A 21,258-nucleotide genomic window follows, 5' to 3' on the forward strand; every position below is an offset into this window, starting at 1 on the left:
GTAATCGTAACTGTCAACTGTCCTTTCAAGTTACGACAGTGGTGCCCCATGAAACAGGGCTGGCCTAGGAAAAACCACACCGGGCTTTTCCTCAAGACAATCATCATACAGTCAGTGCATTTCATCCCATGGATCATTAATAAGATGCGTGGCCAAAGGGTCAAGATATAATCAAATTAATAACTTTTAGTGCTTCAAGAGCTTTTTTAAGTGAAACTAGCTTTTATCTTACCCCTGCAAATATGGGGTGGTGAAGAATACAATGACTCACACAAGGTGTGGCAATTTTACCCACCACTGCTTTTATACCACCAGTGCAAATGTCAGCACAAATAACACCTTGGAACTGATATTAGAAAAAATAGGTTTGATTTTGTAAATCCCTAGACTCTTTGAAAACTGTTTTTAAGAGGAAAAAACTGTTTTTTCCTAAGAGGAAAGCCTAGAGTTTCCCTACTTCACTAATTACTTGCTTATAAGCCATTCTCCCTACTAGCCTGTGAAATTCTTTACCACAGATAGTTATATCTCAGTGTCTAAAACAGAGTAAGGCTTAAAGATTCCTTTTTTGTTAAAAGGAGAAAATTCAGGAATGTCATTCACACACAGGGCACTGAGCAAAGAGTAAAGCTCTACGTCAATTCAAAGAATCCCATAGCCCTTCCTCCCTGAGATGGTCAGGACTATAACAATGTATATATATAATAAGCACACTACTTTTAACAACCATTTATTTGATAGAAACCACAAAGGGACTCATAAAAAGTGAACAGAGGGACAAGGAAGTGCTTCTAAGCAGGGAGCAAGGGCTCCAGAGGAATTGGTGGTGCAGTCTAGAGATGAGAACTATCCTCAAGGGAAAATGGACACTCAGGATCAAGGGAGGTTTTTGGTTATGGCCTCTGACATTTAGACTCCAGTCTAGCAAGGTTAACTACTCCTGTTAGCTACCCCACATTTGTTCTGGTCACCTTGGCCCTGTAACTGGCTGTGCACCATCACAATGGAAAAGAATCAATAAATACTGCATAAAATAAACAAATAAAAAATAGAGAGAACTCCATTTATTTTTTAAAGTTAGAATGATGATTACCAAAAGAATCATTAACAAAAATTCATTAACAGGGGCACCTGGGTGGCTCAGTTGGTTGAGCACCCGACTCTTGATTTCATGGTTTGTGAGATCAAGCCCCGTGTTGGCTCTGTGCTGACAGCGTGGAACCTGCTTGGGATTCTCTCTCTGCCCCTTCTCTACTTTCACTCTGTTTCTCTCTCTCTCTCAAAATAAATAAATTAACTTAAAAAAAATCATTAACAATGGCTCCTCTAGATGAGGGGAAATTCAAAATAGAATGGAGAGGCTTAACTTTTTATGTACTGTTTGAACTGTTTTCAACCACAGATGTAAACTGCTTTTATGATATAAAACAATATAAGTAATAATTTTACAGATAAAAACCAAAAAGAGCCTGTGCAAACCACTTTAGCTGCAAGAAGGGAAGGCAGATGTGGGGAAAGATTAATTTCACTCTGAGGTCTGTCTTATGAGGGAGGAAAAAAAACTCCAAGGAAAAGAAAGGTTGAAGACAGCATCTAAGAGTGGCTGCATCAGGAAGCTTGGCCTTAAAGAGAAAAAGACCCAACCTGTAAGGTTTGCTCCTCCTCACAGTGAGGCAGCAAGATATGGTGACCACAGGGGTAGGTGGGGGGTCAATCCCAGTGGCTTCCACAGAATGGCCCTGGTTAACAGAGTGAGGTCAACAGGAGAATACTGGCCAGAGTAGCCAGCCAGTTTCTTCATCCTGCAGGCGGATGGAATTACCTTTACCTCACAGAACTGGGACAATGTTAAAATGAGATCATGTAACTCAAAGTACTCAATAAACTGCAAGGCAAGATTACTCTCTGGGAATCAGATTTTTCAACCATAAAATGTAAGGAGGGACTACAAGATTCCTTCAGATAGGAGTAGCCTTGAATAAGTTAAACCATATCTACATTTGGAAGGACTCCTCCCCCCGCCCCAACCTGAACTGTTATATTTAAAGCAAGAGTTATCTCATGACTCATCACCTAAGTCCAAATAATCTCCAAAAGTGATCTCTTCTTACCGATTCTGAAAGGACTTTCCAGCAATATTGTCTCTGTAGGAATCAAACAAAACATGGTACTGATCCCGGCTCCATTCCAGAACCACCTAAGGGGAAAATAAAAAGAAACATTGTTTCTCTGTACCAAAACAAACATTGTTTTCTCTGTACCAAATAAATAACTTTCATTTCATTTCAATTTCATTAAGAATCACTAAAGGAATAGGTAAAGCAATCAAAATTCATCCATTCACCCAGTGCCAACTCATGTATACCAGACACTGGGTTCGACCCAGATAAAAAGCTACAATATAAGGATAGTTATACAGATATATAAATAAAAGCTATAGCTACTGGCCTGTGGAAGGGGAGGGGAGTTAAAGAGATTTAAAAGGATGCAATATGAGAACTGGGTCTTAGAGAATGAGAAGGGGACAATGCCACAAGAGAATGTTCAAAGGCTGAGAAGCAGCCAGGGCGAGTTGTTTCAGGGCAACAGTGCAGTTAGCTTTGGCCGGAGCTAAGCGGAGTAAGTGAAGAGAACAGGGCTGAGAAGAGAAATCAGGCCTTGACCGTGCTGTGCCCTGTGTGCCTCGGAAAGCAGAAGCCTTGAAGGATTTTCAGGCAAGCAACATGATCCATTCAAAACTTTGGAGACTCTCCTCATAGCACAGAACAAAACTAACGCAGAAGAGATTGACAAGATATGAAGCCTTACTACCTATGAAGTTTCAGATGATAACCTCGCACAGAAGTCTTCAGATAGGAGCTCTCTCATGCCTGGATGAGAAACCCATAAGCCCACCCATATGTGCCCCATTTTCTTCTTCACTCCCTTCACCATAGAGGAAGTGTCCCTCCTCCTTGCAAACATCACATCTCTCTCCACTTGCTCTGGATCTCACCAACTCATCTTAAGACCTTGCCTGCTCTCTCTTTTCCTCTCAATAGGATTGTTCCCATCAGCATATAATCTCTGGGAAAGCCTTCCCTTCACTCCACACACTGCCAGCTGGTCCTCTGTTCCAAATTCTTTCAAGGGCAAATATCTTTAGAGAGTCACCTCCTACGCTCTCTTCACCCTTTAGCCTACTCCAATATCACTTCTGCCCTCGCCACATCAGTGTTCTTACCAATGCCTCTATGTTGTCGAATCCAGTAGCATCGACATTTTTGTCATCTCTATCCTACTCAGTTGGTAGTGGCTGCCCAGTTCCTCCCTACTGATTCACTTGGTTCTCCTCCCATCGCTCTGGTGACTCCTTTTCAGTCTCCTTTGCCAAGTCATGTTCTTCTATCTGACCTTCAAATGTGTCCTTCCACTCTATTCCTCTTCCTGGAATGCCCTCCTTCCTGCCAAGGCTTCTTCTGGCTTCCTACACTACAAATCCTAGGATGTGTGGCTCTGCTACACTCACATGACTATGGTGGGGGGGGGGGGAAGGGGGAAGTCACTTAGATTCCGTTCCAGCCAGCAGAAAGGAGAGACAGGGAATGAAATGCCCCTCCATTAAGGAAACTTCTTGGAAGTGGCACCTACCATTTCTGTTCTCACTGGCCAGAATGCAGTCACATGACAACATGTGGCTACAGGAGAGGCCTCGTGGACCCATGCCCAGCTACGACTGAGCAGTTCTTTGCACGGTATTCAGGCTTTCAACATCTGGCCTCTGCCTATCTTTACAGACTTACTTCACTGGGCTACTTCATAAACACCATAAATACAACTAATAATCCTCCCATCATTCAATGTACTGATTTAAAAACTTAGGGTCTGATGTGCCTCGTACTGGGTTTACAAAAAGAAATAAGTTCCTTGACTTCAAGAAACTATAGCTAGTGATTAATAGAAACATTTACTGCTGGCTACAACTGCACTGAAGGAAGACACTTATGACTTCCCTGAAGAAGCAATGTTAACAGTCTTAAAGGATGAGCTAACATCAGTTCAGCTAGGGGACAGGGGGTGTGTTAGAGGGATCTGCTACCAGACTGAATGGGGTGGGGGGTGAAGAAGGGAAAGAGAAGCAACAGTCATTGCCAGGTTTCCAGTATTTCTCTTATGAGTGACTGAAGAGACAGTGGGGCCACTAAATGACATGGGAGGGGCAGGTGTAGCAAGATGAGAGCTGGTGGGACCCCTGTTTTAGTCGTGGTAGATTTGAGGCCATGTGTGCATCCAATTGGCCTCTCCAACTGGACTGGAAATTCCAAGAGGAGCGGGAATGAGCTCTACTTTAGTAGCACACATAGCACCAAACCCAATGGCAGGCATATAGCTATAAAATGCCATCTTCCTTGCTAAGTACTGAATATATATTTTTCATAATATGATTGTATTGATTTAGATCAACTAATTGAGCTCAAATAGAAGTGACTCTCCATCAATATCCCTACATAGCTGCAAAAGGACAACTAGTATATCTATTATTTTTACAAAATAAGCCACACACAAAAAAATAAAGCTCAGTATCATTGCTCTTGGCTAGCAGGGCTACCCTAGAAGATGGGGAGATAATATCAGAGAGGGCACACTTCACAGTGGCTGAGAGATGCTGACGTGCTGTTTTAACACAACGTGCCTTCCTTCATCAGAAAAATTAATCTCACCATCTCCAAACCACTTTGGTGTATCAGAAAGAACAGCAGCAGCAAAAGGTCCTTATCTAACACATTTAGGAATGTTCGTATCAGCCCAGAGCTCTGCACACTACTAGGGGAGATAGTAGGAATGCTGGGTTATGTCTTGGGGACATGGGGGCCTCATCTCACTTTATGAGACCTTAAGCAAGTTCTCTGATCTCTTTAGGCTGTTTCTTCATCTGTTTTACAGATGTGACAAGGGTCTGACCAAATCGTCCTTGAAATCCCTTCCAGCCCTTAGAACATATGACAGAAGGAGGTACAGGGCTATGTGACTGCACTGTGACTGGCACAGTTTTTTCCCTGTACCCACAGGTCAACACCATTGGGATACCATGTCTCTTCTCTTCTTGTCTTCAGCCTCCTTTAGGTCTTTGGTCCCAGGACCTACCCCATCAACACTGAAATTGGATTCTCTTCCATCATAACCACTTCCCTCTTCTGCTTAATCCCAACTGTCAGCTAAACCCTATTATGGAAATCTTGCCAAATTCTTTAAATCAATGAGTAATGTGCTAATGGGGGATCAAAAAGGAGCCTTGAAAATGAAATAAAAATCATCTAAGGGCTAGCGTATGATCATTTTCCTATACTATCAAGAATGGAAAAGAGTAGAAATTTGAATGGGCAATTATCAAATTATTTATTGTGGAGTAAACTCTACACATATAAACACCTTTCAAACAACAAAGAAGCCAAAATAGATTTAAGCTTGCAATTAGATCTTGTTTTCAAGAGCCATTATTAGCAATAAACAAAAGATCAAAGGAAAAGGCTGAAGAAACACTATACTGTAAAATCAAGTTTATTTTCATACACAAAGCTTTTCTATATTCCTTAGCCCGACCTGAATGCTTCCTTCTCAGAACTTTAACTTGTCTCCACGGCTTAGTTGGAAGTTAATTATTCACTGCCCTTAGCATTGGTTGCCTTGCAATCCCTTAGCTTTTTTATTGTTATTTACTATCCCCCTCATGGTAGCATCTTGTCAGAGCAACGGAGTTATAAACTACTTGAAGGTACAGAACTACTTACAGTTCTACTTATTGTCAATTCATACCCAGCACAATGTATTATATACCATCTTGTTCTTCTTCAGTATTATCTGGTTACAGCGGTAGTGGCAGAAGACTGGATTTGGGGATATGGGGTACCTCCAGGGGAAGAACCCCCTCAGCTCTTCTATTTAGCAGCTGTGTAACCCACGGTGCTCAATTTCCTCAACTATGAACTAAGGACAAAGTGTATGTCATCAGTCTGTTGTGTTGCTGCAGAAGGACATGATTGTACACAAAAGGTATGAGGAAGGTACCAGGCATGTTAGAAGTCTTGGGTAAAGAAAGCATATCTTCCCGAATCATCATTTTTATAATGGTAAGACATTTAAAATATTATATTGGTAGCAATACAAAATTTTTATGGAGGAAAATAGAAAATTGATGTGATTTTTAAAGACAAAATGTTGGTCTTCAAAAAATTTACCACTTACCATTTTGAGCGATCCCCGTATTCCCCCCACACCTCCTCTCTACACTGTTCTCTTCAGAGTATTTACTTTCTTCTGGTATTAAAAGTAGTTTGTTGGTAAAAGTTAAGACACAATGAACTAAAATACTACTTATTAAAATACAATATGAGCTCTGAAATCCACTAAAACAATATATTATTAATAAAGTACTATAAAAAATAATTTAAAGGCATTTTATGCTAGCTTAAAATATATATTACTTTAAGACTCCATTTTAATAATCATGGCATACAAGGTATTCCAGATCAATTGTTGATCATTTTGCACAAATTGCAGCCAAAATTAGTCTTAATGTGTGGATCACAGAGGAGAAGGGGCACGTTCATGTGTTCAGCAAGCGCCATCATGCCAGGTGCTCCTCCCGCTGAATCCCTGAAACAAGGTACTAACTGTGCGGTAGGCACTTCAATGGCTCATTTTCCAAAGAGAAGCTCCAGGCCACACAGCAGTGTGTGATGGGGCAGAGACGTGAATCGATCCAATTCCGGAGTCCATGTTCCTGTTTAGCTTCACCAGGCTGCCTCCTCTGTTGCTAACCTACACAGAGCTTTGTCAAACATGCCTTTATAAATGTGGTCATTCAGGGGCGCCTGGGTGGCTCAGTCGGTTAAGCATTCAATTTTGGCTCAGGTCATGATCTCACGGTTCGTGGGTTTGAGCTCCTGCGTCAGGCTCTGTGCTGACAGCTAGCTCAGAGCCTGGAGCCTGCTTTAGATTCTGTATCTCCCTCTCTCTCTGACTCTCCCCTGCTCACACTGTCTCTCTCTCTCTCTCAGAAATAAATAAAAAATAAAATAAAATAAAATAAAATAAAAGTGGTCATTCAACCAGTTCTGAAACTGGTATGTTTATCATCCTTAATTCAATGACCCAGATCTGTTTCTGTGCATGTTTCTAAATGACCAGAGTCACATAATAAGTTTATGTTTTTTCCCAGGATTTTTAGAATATCTAACAGTCCTTTAACTGGTGTGTGCAAACAAATACTAAAATTTTTAGATGATAAACTTTTTATTTTTATTTTTTTACTGTATATTTATTTTTGAGAGAGACAGACAGAGAGAGCAAGCAGGGGAGAGGCAGAGAGAGAGAAAGACACACGGAAACACAGAATGGGAAGTAGGCTCCAGGCTCTGAGCTGTCAGCAAAGAGGCCCAACACGGGGTTCAAACTCACAAACCATGAGATCATGACCTGAGCCAAAGTCAGATACCTAACTGACTGAGCCACCCAGGTGCCCTGATGATAAACTTTTTAGAGTTATAAAACTGGTGCATGCTTTGGTTGAAGATTTTTATAATCACAGAACAAGCTGAAATGTATGCCTATAGTAGAATAATAGTTAATGAGACACAAACTCCATAATCCTTTATATCAGAGAAATTCCCCAGCTAAGGAAGAAAAGAGGAAGGTTATTATCCAGAAGAGAACTGGCATGCAGTGCAATGATCATAAGATTTACATCAGAAGACATGAGTTTAAATCTGACACTTATGAATAAATGATCTAGGGCATTTGTCTACTCTCAGTTTCTTCTCTTGTAGAATGAGGGAATTAATGCCACCTATTTCACATGATCTGATGAGTAAATGAGATGTGCCGATCACACAGGGCTGTACAGCTCCTCCACACAAATTGTTCACAGGTTCATGCTACAATATAATTTACCTGTTTACATATCTGTCTAAACTTCCGTGAGCAACTCAAAGCCAAGAACTTGATCTCTTTATAATTTTTTTCACAGAACCTTGCACAGTGCCTCACATAAAACCAATACACATTCCAGAATGAATAAATATAACTAGTTTTACAAGGCAAACATCTTGGAACAGCTTACACGACATGGTTTTACTCCCAGACTTTCTGTTCTCAGATTCATTCCAGGATACTCAAGGTAAAAGGTAAAGGCTACAGTTAATAAAGAGATAACAGCAGGCTAGGCACACAAGGGTATAAAACTCTCTGTAAAAGCAAATATCCCTTTCTCAATTTTTCTTTTTTTTTTTTAATTTTTTCAATGTTTATTTATTTTGTGAGAGAGAGAGTGCGAGCTGGGAAGGAGCAGAGAGAGAGGGAGACACAGAATCTGAAATAGGCTCTGAGCTGTCAGCACAGAGCCTGACGTGGGGCTCGAACCCACAAACCGTGAGGTCCTGACCTGAGCCGAAGTCAGACGCTCAACTGACTGAGCCACCCAGGCGCCCCTCTCAATTTTTCAAGCATAGAAATGTGACATGTTACCCTGTAAAACTTAAGATGTCAGGCTCTACAACCTCAAGCAGTAAGAACCCTTTGTAACACTGACAGGGCTTTTCACATACCAATAATGATGGCAGAAGTTTATAACATTGGAAAAAAAAAACACAAGTTTATAATATTCCCAGATTACAACATGATATTCATAGTTTCTGAAAAAATTTATTTTTCATTAAGAGGTACTAAAAGAAAGACCAGATATTCTAAGTTTTATCTTTTCTACTAACCATCCTCTTCCTTGATACCAATCAGCAAGTCAATCTGCTCATCACCATTTGGACTGCTGTGACAAAATGCTACAGGCTGGGTAGCTTGTAAACAACAGAAAGGTGTTTCTCACAATTCTGAGGACTGGGAAGACCAGGATCAAGGCACCAGCAGATGGGTGTCCGGTGAGAGCCTGCTTTCAGGTTCACAGACTGCCTTCTCCTTGTGTAGCCTTACACGGCAAGAGGGGCGAGGAAGTTCTCTGAGGTCTCTTTATAAGAGCATTAATGTCTACCTCATGACCTAATCCCTCCACCCCCCACCACTAAAGGCCCTTCCTGCTGATACTATCACATTGGAGACAAGGCTTCAACAGTATAAATTTTGGAAGGACACAACCATTCAGTATGCAGCATTTCCCAATGCAAAGTGACTAAAATGAAAGATTAACTCATTTCTTATTAGGAGTTAAATGGTTATTAAAACTGGGTGAGTTCTCCCATTTCACATAAAAGAAATGATCCAAACCCAAATACATGACCACTATCTACTCAAACATTAATTAAACTCAAGAACACTTTTGCAGACCGTTTCTACATTCTTTGAATCCTTCACAAAATTAGACACACAACATATATTTGTTACACATTTTAAGGAGCACAAGATGGAAATCAGGCCTCCGTCCTCAAGGAGTTGACATCTCTGTTAAGGACTAATACTTACATGAATGCTTTAGGAATATTTACCTATAAGTAAATAATATTTAGTAATATTTCAGCTTTTAAATGAGTACAGATTAAAACAGATTACTGTCAGGGAAAACAATAACTAAGGATAGGATTAATCATGACAACTTAATAAAATTTCCTTTTCCTCCAGAGAGAAAACTGAGATTTTTAAGGAAATGAATGAGCAGACAGAGAAGGAGGATTATTTGCCACAGGGATAGAAAGGAGAGCAAAACAATGAAAGAAACCATATTAAAAGGTAAAATTAAAAATGTTAAACCTTTTGATAGTAGTTCACTGTAAAACATTCATATCTAAAGGGAAAAAACACAACCTCCTACCACCACACTTAAATAATATGAAAAGGAAAAAAAAAAAACCTACCAAAGATACTTTCAAAATGTATTCTAATTGACTTTCTGGGGTATACATAGGTTTACTTGTTATACTGGTCAGAGTTTATAGAATCACAGAATTGTATAGGATGGACTTTAAATCCAGTGCTCTACTCTGCAGTCTGTGTTTGAATCTCTGCTATAAGAGTCCTGTCAAACAGTTATCTACCTATGAGTTTAGACCTGCACTGCCCAAAATGGTATGCACTAGCCACATATGGTTATTTAAATTAAGACTAAATAAAAGTAATAAAAAGCTCAGTAACTTAGTCACACCAGCCACATTTCAAGCACTCATTGGGTTAGTGGCTACCGTATGGGACAGCTCAGAATTACAGAATACTTCATCATGCACAAAGTTCTACTGGACAGTGTTGTGGCTATTCAATCCGTAGAGTTAAACAAGAGTCACGTAAGAAGGCCCCAGTTTTGTGGTTTAAACAAGTCATTTAAACCTCTTTAAATGCCAAATGTAAAATTTAACTAATACCTTATTCTATAAGGGGTTACAAAAAACAAGCAAGCAGATATATATCCATATATTCTGACAACTACAAAGTACTGTAGGAAATATAAGATATTAAGACTATGAAAACATATTGAATTTATTTAGTCCCTCAAAGGGCTTACAGCCTGCTGGGGAGACAAACGAGACAAATAATTACAATATATCATGTGGAAAATATAACCAAAATATGAAAGTATAGTTGAACCTGGTAAATATTTCCATTATAACTATTAAACCAGGGGCACGTGGATGGCTCAGTCAGTTAAGCATATGACTTTGGCTCACCTCATGATTTCACAGTTCATGAGTTCAAGCCCCATGTCTGTGCTGACAACTCAGAGCCTGGAGCCTGTTTCAGATTCTGTGTCTCCCTCTCTCTCTGCTTCTCTCTCTCTCTCAAAAATAAACATTAAAAATTAAAAAAAAAAAACAAAAAAACTATTAAACCAAAAGCCCAAACTTGTCAAATTAAGGTTTCTTTTTTATTTTATTTTGGCAAAATTTAAATAAAATTTTATGTTAAAAAGTTTAGTGAAATGAGTAAAGTTTCACGAAATATCTGCTTGTGATAATTACTGCACTCACTTCCATCAACAAACCAATTTTATCTCATGCTATTAGTTATAAACATTTTTTAAATATGTCAAGAAGAGTATCTTTTTATGAGTCTGAAGTACAGAAAAGTCATAAATTAGTTGAAAAGTATGTCATATACTTTTAAACAGCTGCAAGGCCATTTTAAAAAACTGCCCCCTTCCTGAGAGGCAATTAGCACCATATATCAAAGGACCAAACAAAATGTCTTTTGTTCTGGCTAATGCCACTTCTAGATATACACGCCAAGAAAATCATCATAGATGAGCCCAAAGACCTGAATAAATATGATAATGGCCCATTATTACTTATAAAAATAAAACCTGGGAACAGTAGTTTAATACTTAAACAACAGGTAACCGGGGAAAATAAATTATGGTACAGTCACACAAATACTATAAAGCTATTAAAAACCATATTTTCAAATACTAATTAAAAATTAGTAACTTAATTCAGTTAATAAATACTATGTGGGGGGCGCCTGGGTGGCTTAGTCGGTTAAGCGTCCGACTTTCACTTAGGTCATGATCTCGCAGTTCGTGGGTTCGAGCCCCGTGTCGGGCTCTGTGCTGACTGCCAGCTCAGAGCCTGGAGCCTATTTAAGAATATGAAACACACTCTCTCTCTGACCCTCCCCTGCTCACGCTGTCTCTCTCTCTCTCTCTCCTAAAAATAAATAAAACAAAACAAAAAAAAAAATACTATGTGGTACCACTCTAGACTCTGAGGACACAGCAATGGCCAAAACAAAGCATACAGACTCATCATAGGATAAAGTGTTTGATAAAATATTATGTGAAAAAAAAAAAAGCAACAATCAAAACTAATCAGTCTAAAGCATGATGTCAGCCAAATGGCAGAGTGAGCAACTCCAATCTCCACCCCTCACCCCTCAACCTCCAGAACACTGAAAAACAAGCAGAAACTACCAGGACAAGTAAAGAAACATATGAAATGTTCATTATATAAAATATTTAGAACAGGCAAATCCATACAGACAGGAATTAGAGGTTACCAGTCCCAAGGGGAGAATGGAATGTTACTGCTTAATAGTTACAGAGTTAATTATTAAGGGTGATGAAAAAGTTTTGGAAATAGATAGTGGTAATGGTTGCAATACAATGAAAATGTAATTAATGCCGCTGAGTTGTACACTTAAAAACTGCTAAGATGGTAAATTTTATGTTGTTTGTGTTTTACGACACTAATTCAAAAGAAGAGTAGTCACTACAATACTCCTCCCAAAAGAGTAATTGAAGGAACATTATGAACAACTCTAAGACTACAGGTCTGAAAACTTAACTGAAATGGACCAGTTCCTTGAAAGACACAATCTACCGAAGCTCAAACATGAAACACATAACTTGAATAGGCATATAATAAAAAGAAATATGACTCAATAATTTATAAGTTCCCAAAACAAAGCACCAGGCCCAAATAGGTTCACTGGTGATTTCTACCAAACATTTATGGAAGAAATGATACCAATTCTCTACAATCTCTTCCAGAGAACAGGAGAGGAAATACTTCCTAACTCATTCTATAAAGGAAAATATTATAAACAATATATCTCATGAACATAGATATAAAAATCCTCACTATAATGCTATCAAATCAAACCCAACAATGTACAAAAAGAATTATATACCACAACCAAGTGGTATATATTCTAGATATGAATTTTTGAATCCTGGTTCAACATTCCAAAATCAGTTAATGTAACCCATCACATCAACAGGCAAAAGAAAAATCACAGAATGATAATATGTGCAGAAAAAAGCATTTGACAAAACCCAACCTCTATTCTTGATTTAAAAAAATTGTCAACTAGGAATAGAAGGAAACTTCTTCAACTTAAAAATAATATTTACAAAAGACCTACAGTTAACATTAAACTTGATGGTGAGAAACTCAAAGCTTCCCCACTAAGATCAGGAACAAGGCAAGGATATCATCCCTCACCACTGCTTTTCTTTTTCTTTTCTTTTTTTTTTTTTTTAAATTTATTTCTAGGAGAGAGAGAGAACGTGAACAGGGGAGGGTCAGAGAGAGAGAGGGAGACACAGACTCTGAAATAGGCTCCAGGCTCTGAGCTGGCAGTCAGCACAGAGCCCGACGCGGGGCTCGAACCCACGAACCGCAAGATCATGACCTAAGTGAAAGTCGGCCGCTTAACCGACTAAGCCACCCAGGCGCCCCAACTTTTCAACAATATGTTGAATCCTAATTAATGCAATAACACAAGAAAAGGAAATGAAACGTATACAGTTTGAGAAGGAAGAAGTAAAATGTCTTTGTTGACAGATGACATGGTCTATGCAGAAAATCCCACAGAATTGACCAAAAAAATCTGAACCTAATAAACAGTCAGTTGCAAAATACAATGTTGCAGCACACAAAATTAATATACAAAAGTCTACTGCTTTCCTAATAACAGCTATGAACAAAATGACATTTTGGGAAAGGCATAACTATAAATACAGTTTCAAAAAATTTTTAAGGGTACCTGAGTAGCTCAGTTGGTTAAGCATCTGACTTCAGCTCAGGTCATGATCTCACAGTTCATGGGTTTGAACCCCACATCAGGCTCTGTGCTGACAATGCAGAGCCTAGAGCCTGCTTTGGATTCTGTATCTCCCTCTCTCTCGGCCCTTCCCCCACTCACTGTCTGTCCGTGTGTATGTGTGTCTCTCTCTCTCAAAAATAAACGTTAAAAAAATTTTTTTTAATTTTTTTTATTAAAATCTTTTTTTTTTTAATGTTTTATTTATTTCTAGGAGAGAGAGAGAGACAGCGTGAGCAGGGGAGGGTCAGAGAGAGAGGGAGTCACAGATTGAAACAGGCTCCAGGCTCTGAGCTGGCAGTCAGCACAGAGCCCGACGCGGGGCTTGAACCCACGAACTGCGAGATCATGACCTAAGTGAAAGTCGGACGCTTAACCGACTAAGCCACCCAGGCGCCCCTTTTTTTAATTTTTTAAATCAGTGATTACCAGTGGGGAAGCAAGCAAGGACTAGGCATAGTGCAGGGTAAGGGCATTATCAGGGCAATGAAACTATTCTGTGTGATGGTGTAATGGCAGATACATGATATGACAGTAAAACACAGAGAATGAATCCTAATATAATGTAACCCTAATGTTCCATCTATTTTTAGTTAATAAAAATGTATCAGGGCACCTGGGTGACTCAGTCAGTTAAGCATCCAAATCTTTTCGTTCAGGTCCTCATCTCATGGTTTGTGGGACTAAGCCACACGTTGGACTCTGTGCTGACATCACAGAGACTACTTAGGATCCTCTCTCTCTCTCTCTCTCTCAAAATAAATAAATTTTTTAAAATGTATCTTTAAGGGGAGGTCCAACGTGGTTGAGAAGTAGGGTGATCTGTACCCCCTGCATCTCTCAAAGAAGGGCTGAAGCCAAAAGACTCTGAACACCAAGAGTCTGGGAGGAAAAGAAAGGAAGTCTGCCAGAGAGAAAATGGGAAAGCCAGATAGCCCCATAGGTGGGTGATTGAGGACTGAGAACTGGGGGAGATAAAATGGGCCATGGAGGCAAGGAGGGGAGGGCTCCCCTTCTGCGGAGAGACAAAGGAAAGAGAAAGAGCGGCTGGGGAAGCCGAGGGCTGTATCAGGACAAGAGAAAAACCTCAGACCAGGATGGAGAGGGATCCCATCATCCCATCTCTAACTGCAGGGCTTTCTTCTGACTGGGGCCGGCTGCCTTGTTCACACACCTGGGGAGGAGGGGAGTCACCTCCAGGTTCCGTGGTAGGCCAGGTGCACAGGCTGCAGCAGGAGAAACCGGTCCCCTCCCCTGAAGTGCTGCAGCACAGCCGCGGGGCCACAGATCATCGGGTGGCATCATTAACCCGCACGGAGCGGGAATTTCAAACCTGGATTAACTCTAGGTCAATTCTTGTTATTTGGATATATTCTTCCTGTTCACCTTCTTACCTCTTCCCTCCTGTAGGCTGGTTACTGTGGTTATAGGTTTGCTTAAACCAATATTTAATCCATTCTCTGGATGCATGTTTTACACCTACTTTACTTTCTCTCCCTCTGGAATAATCTGGTCATATAGTTCCTCTGGGTAACTTTATCTTTGTTTCTTTTTCCTCCCCTCCTTCCTTATTCTCCTTTCTCTCTCTTGGATTAAGCCTGTTAGCCTTTCTGCCTGGTCCCGTTCATTTATTCTTTCTCCCCGCCCTTGTCATTTCTCTCTTTCTAATATGCTCTTGCATCAGCACCACCTCCACCGTGTTCTTTACTTTAGCTGGTGTGTCTGGTTTTTGCTTTTAGACTTTTTTTTGTTTTTTTGTTTGTTTGTTTGTTTGCTTGTTTGTTTTCTTTGTGCATTTGTGTGTTTTTGTTTCCTGTTTGTCTGTTTTCCTTTCCAGGGTTACTTCAAGGAACAAAACAAAGCATACCTGGTGGAGGGTCCAAAACATCACTACGAATAGGGAAATAAACTAACCAAAGTCACAACAACAGAGAGCAAGTAACACTCTCCAAAAAACACCTCCTGAATGGCCAGGCCCCGGACAGTGTAAGAGCCCCCTTTAATACAGCAGTACTTGCAAGTGCAGAGCACATAACAAGCTTTTAAAACTTACAAGGGACAGAAAACTAGCCAAAATGATAAAATGGAAGAAATTTCCTCAAAAGAAATTCAAGAAGTGACAACTAAATAATTGATCAAAACAGACAAAGCAACATAACTGAATACTGGTCATAAAATTAGAATACTAGTCATAAAATTAATTGCTGGGCTTGAAAAAGACATAGAAGACAGCAGAGACTCCATTGCTGCAGAGATCAAAGATCTTAAAAATAGTCAGGATGAACTAAAAAATGCTATAAATGAGGTGCAAAATAAAATGAAGGCAGCCACAGCACAGACTGAAGAGGAAGAGGGGAAAATAGGTGCATTAGAAGATAAAATTAAGAAAAAGAGGAAGCTGAGAAAAAGAGAAATAAAATGATCCAGGATGACAAAAGGAGAATGAGAGAATTAAGTGATGCAATCAAACAGAACAATATCCGTATTATAGGAATTCCAGAAGGAGAGAGAGAAAGGGGCTGAAGAGATACTTGAACAAATCATAGCTAAGAACTCCTCCAATCTGGGGAAGAAAACAGACATTGAAATCCAAGAGGCAGAGAGAACTCCCCTCAGACGTAACTTGAATCAATCTTCTGCACCACATGTCATAATGAAACTGGCAAAATACAAGGATTAAGAGAAAATTCTGAAAGCAGCTAGGGATAAATGGGCCTTAACATACAAAGGTAGACACATAAGGGTAGTAGCAGACCTATGTACTGAAACTTGGCAGACCAGAAAGGAATGGCAGGAAATCTTCAATGTGATCAACAGGAAAAATACACAGCCAAGAATCCTTTATCCAGCAAGGTGTTCATTCAGAATAGAAGGAGAGATAAAGGTTTTCCCAAACAAACAAAAACTGAAGAAATCCATCACCACTAAACCAACCCTACAAGAAATCCTAAGGGGGACTCCATGAGGGAAGTGTTGCAAGGAACACCAAGTACCGGAGACATCACTACAAGCATGAAACCTGCAGAGAACACATTGACTCTAAACCATATTTTTCAATAATAACACTGAATAAAAATGGACTAAATGCTCCAATCAAAAGACATAGGGTATCAGAATGGATAAAAAAACAAGACCCATCTATTTATTGCCTACAAAAGACTCATTTTAGGCCTTCAGAATGACACCTTTAGACACCTTCATATTCAAAGTGAGGGGATGCAAAACCACCTATCATGCTACTAGAAATCAAAAGAAAGCTGGAGTAGGCATACTTAGACAAACTAGACGTTAAATTAAAGGCTGAAACAAGAGATAAAGAAGGGCTTAATATAATAATTACAGGGTCTATCCATCAGGAAGAGCTAACAATTATAAATATCTAAGCACTGAATTCGGAAGCACCCAAATATATAAAACAATTAATCGCAAACATAAGCAATCTTAGGGGGACTGTAGTACTCCATTTACAGCAATGGATACATCATCTAGACAGAGAATCAGTAAAGAAACAATGGCCCTGAACGACACATTGGACCAGATGGACTTGATAGATACATTTAGAACTCTACATCCCAAACCAGAGGACTTCGCTTTCTGCTTAAGTGCACATGGTACATTCTCCAAGAGAGATCATATACTGGGTCACAAAGCAGCCTCAATAAATATAAAAGAATTGAGATCATATCATGCACACTTTCAGATCACAATGCTATGAAACTTGAAATCCACTACAGTTAAAAGTCCAGAAAACCTCCAAAAGCATGAAGGTTAAAGAACACCCTGCTAAAGAATGAATGGGTCAAGCAGGCAATTAGAGAAGAAATTTTAAAATATATGGAAGCAAATGAAAATGAAAATACAACAATCCAAACCCTTTGAGATGCAGCAAAGGCAGTCCTAAGAGGAAAATACATTGCAACCCAGCCTATCTCAAGAAACAAGAAAAATCCCCAATACAAAATCTAACAGCACATCTAAAGGAACTAGAAGCAGAACAACAAATATACCCGAAACCCAGCAAAAGGAGAGAACTAATTAAGATCAGGGCAGAAATAAATAAACAATATAGAATCAAAAAAAAAAAATCAGAACAGATCAATGAAACCAGGAGTTGGTTTTTTGCAAAAATAAACAAAATTGATAAACCTCTAGCCAGGCTTTTCAAAATGAAAAGAGAAAGGACCCAAATAAATAATATCATGACTCAAAATGGATTTATTGCAACCAATCCTTCAGGTGTACAAGCAATTATCAGGGAATACTATGAAAAATTAAATACCAACAAACTGGACAACCTGGAAGAAATGGACAAACTCCTAAACACCCACACACTACCAAAACTCAAATGAAAAGAAATGGAAAATATGAACAGACCCATAACTAGTGAAGAAATTGAATTAGTTTTCAAAAATCTCCCAACTAAGAGTCCTGGACCAGATGGCTTCCCAGACATTTAAAGCAGAGTTAATACCTACTCTTCTCAGGTAGCTTCCAAAAGAAGCCAGCATCACTTTGATTCCAAAACCAGACAGAGACCCAGCAAAAAAAGGAGAACTACAGGACAATATCCCTGGTGAATATGGATGCAAAAATTCTCAACAAGGTACCAGCAAATTGAATTTAACAGCATATAAAAAGAATTATTCACCATGATTAAGTGGGATTCATTCCTGGGTTGCAAGGCTGGTTCAACATTCCCAAATCAATCAATGTGATATTCACATTAACAAAAGTAAAGAAAAGAGGGGCACCTGGGTGACTCAGTTGGTTAAGCATCTGACTTCAGCTCAGGTCATGAAATCGTGGTTTGTGGGTGCAAGCCCTGCATCAGCCTCTGTGCTGACAGCTTGGAGCCTGGAGCCTGCTTCAGATTCTGTGTACTCCTTGCTCTCTTCCCCTCCCCCGCTCTCTCTTTCTCTCTCACTCTCACTCTCTCTCTCTCGCACACGCTCAAAAGTAAACATTAAAAAAATTCTTTTAAACAAAAGAAAAGAACCATATGATCCTGTAAATAGATGCAGAAAAAGCATTTGACAAAATACAGCATCCTTTCTTAATAAAAACCTTCGAGAGAGTCGGGACAGAAGGAACGTACTTAAACATCATAAAAGCCATTTATGAAAAGTCCACAGCTAATATCACCCTCAATGAGGAAAAACTGAGAGCTTTCTCCCTGAGATCAGGAACATGACAGGGAGGTCTACTCTCACCACTGTTATTTAAACACTATGTTGTTTAACATAGTGCTGGAAGTCCTAGGTCAGCAATCCAACAACAAAAGGAAATAAAAGGCATCAAAATTGGCAAAGATGAAGTCAAACTTTCCCTTTTTGCAGACACAATACTCTGCATGGAAAACCCGACAGACTCCACCAAAAGACTGCTAGAACTGATCCACGAATTCAGCAAAGTCAAAGTCACAGGATACAAAATCAACGTACAGAAATCAGTTGCATTTTTATACACCAATAATGAAGCAACAGAAAAGGAAATCAAGAACCTGATCCCATTCATAATTGCACCAAGAGCCATAAAATACCTAGGAATAAACCTAACCAAAGATGTAAAAGATCTGTATGCTGAAAACTATAAAAAACTTATGAAGGAAATTGAAGAAGACACAGAGAAATGGAAAAACATTCCATGCTCATTGATTGGAAGAGTAAATATTGTTAAAATGTCGATACTACCCAAACCAATCTACATATTCAGTGCAATCCCAATCAAAATTGCACCAACATTCTTCTCAAAGCTAGAGCAAACGATCCTAAAATTTGTATGGGACCACAAAGGACCCTAAATAGCCAAAGCAATATTGAAGAAGAAAACCAAAATGGGAGGCATCACAATCCCATACTTTAGCCTCTACTACAAAGTGGTAATCATATCAAGACAGTATGGTATTGGCACAAGAACAGACACATAGACCAATGGAATAGAGAACCTAGAACTGGACCCACAAATGTACGGCCAAGTCATCTTTGACAAAGCAGGAAAGAGTATCCAATGGAAAAAAGACAGCCTCTTTTAACAGATGGTGCTGGGAGAACTGGAAAGCAACATGCAGGAGAATGAAATTAGACAACTTTCTTGGACCATACACAAATATAAACTCAAAATGGATGAAGAACCTGAATGTGAGACAGGAAACCTTCAAAACCCTAGAGGAGAAAGCAGGAAACAACCTCCTTGACCTCAACCCCAGCAATTTCTTACTCGACACATCTCCAAAGGCAGGGGAATCAAGAGCAAAAATGAACTATTGGGACCTCATCAAGATAAAAAGCTTCTGCACTGCAAAGGAAACAATCAACAAAACTAAAAGGCAACAGATTGAATGGGAAAAGATAATTACAAATGACACATCGGGTAAAGGGCTAATATCCAAAATCTGTAAGGAACTTACCAAACTCCACACCCGAAAAAAAAATAATCCAGTAAAAACATGGGCAGAAGACATGAATAGACACTTCTCAAAAGAAGACATCCAGATGGCCAACAGACACATGAAACGATCAGTGTCCCTCATCATCAGGGAAATACAAATAAAAACCACACTGAGATACCACCTCACACCAGTCAGAGTAGCTAAAATGAACAAATCAGGAGACTATAGATGCTGACGACGATGTGGAGCAATTGGCACCCTCTTATACTGTTGGTAGGAATGCAAACTGGTGCAGCTGCTTTGGAAAACAGTGTGGAGGCTCCTCAAAAAATTAACAATAGAACTCCCCTATGACCCAGCAATAGCACTGCTAGGAATTTACCCAAGGGATACAGGGGTGCCGATGCATAGGGGCACACATACCCCAATGTTCACAGCAGTACTTTCAACAATACCAAATCATGGAAAAAGCCTAAGTGGTCCATCAACTGACAAATGGATCAAGAAGATGTGGTTTACAATGGAATATTACTTGGCAATGAGAAAGAATGAAATCTGGCCATTTGCAACAACATGGATGGAACTGGAGGGTATTATGCTAAGTGAAATAAGTCAGGCAGAGAAAGACAGACGCCATATGTTTTCACTCATATGTGGATCTTGAGAAACTTAACAGAAGACCATGGGGGAGGGGAAGGAGAAAAAACTTACAGAGAGCGAGGGAGGCAAACCATAAGAGACTCTTAAATACTGAGAACAAACTGAGGTTGATGGGGGAGGAGAGGTGAAACTGGGTGATGGGCATTGAAGAGGGTACTTGTTAGGATGAGCACTGGATAAACCAATGTGACAATAAATTATATTTTAAAAATGTATCTTTATTGGTTAATCAATTATAAAAATGCACCACAGTGATGCAAAGTGTTAAAAAAAAAAATGGGATAGTATACTGGGGAGAAGAGGTAAATGGGAAATCTCCGCACTTTTCAATCAATTTTTCCTGTAAACTTAATGCTGCTATAGAAAATAAAACCTATTAAAGGCGCCTGGGTGGCTCAGTTAGTTTGGTGTCTGGCTTCAACTCAGGTCATGATCTCACGGTTCTGTGAGTTCAAGCCCCACATCGGGCTCTGTACTGATGGCTCAGAGCCTGGAGACTCTTCAGATTCTGTGTCTCCCTCTGTCTCTGCCCTTACCCTCTTACGCTCTTTCTCACTCTCAAAAATAAATAAACGTTAAAAAAAATTTTTTTTTAAGAAAACCTATTCAGTTATTATGATGTTTAATTTTATGTGTCAATTTGACTAAGCCAGGGTATATCCAGATATTTGATCAAACATTATTTTGGGCAGGTCATT

At 39.4% G+C, this 21,258-nt stretch overlaps 1 protein-coding gene across 2 annotated transcripts in view; it reads right to left on the reverse strand.

Annotated features, from left to right (window-relative positions):
* Positions 1-21,258, reverse strand: part of GNPTAB (N-acetylglucosamine-1-phosphate transferase subunits alpha and beta) — a 94,240-nt gene that overhangs the window by 58,419 nt on the left and 14,563 nt on the right. For both annotated transcript variants that reach the window (XM_039252490.1, XM_039252491.1), the window contains exon 2: positions 2,112-2,197. In XM_039252490.1, the coding sequence (XP_039108421.1) occupies positions 2,112-2,197 (86 nt within the window). The remainder of the gene's footprint in view (positions 1-2,111; positions 2,198-21,258) is intronic.

Source organism: Hyaena hyaena, unplaced genomic scaffold, assembly GCF_003009895.1.
Source record: "Hyaena hyaena isolate Hyena2069 unplaced genomic scaffold, ASM300989v1 scaffold_417, whole genome shotgun sequence".
Lineage (NCBI taxonomy): Eukaryota > Metazoa > Chordata > Mammalia > Carnivora > Hyaenidae > Hyaena > Hyaena hyaena.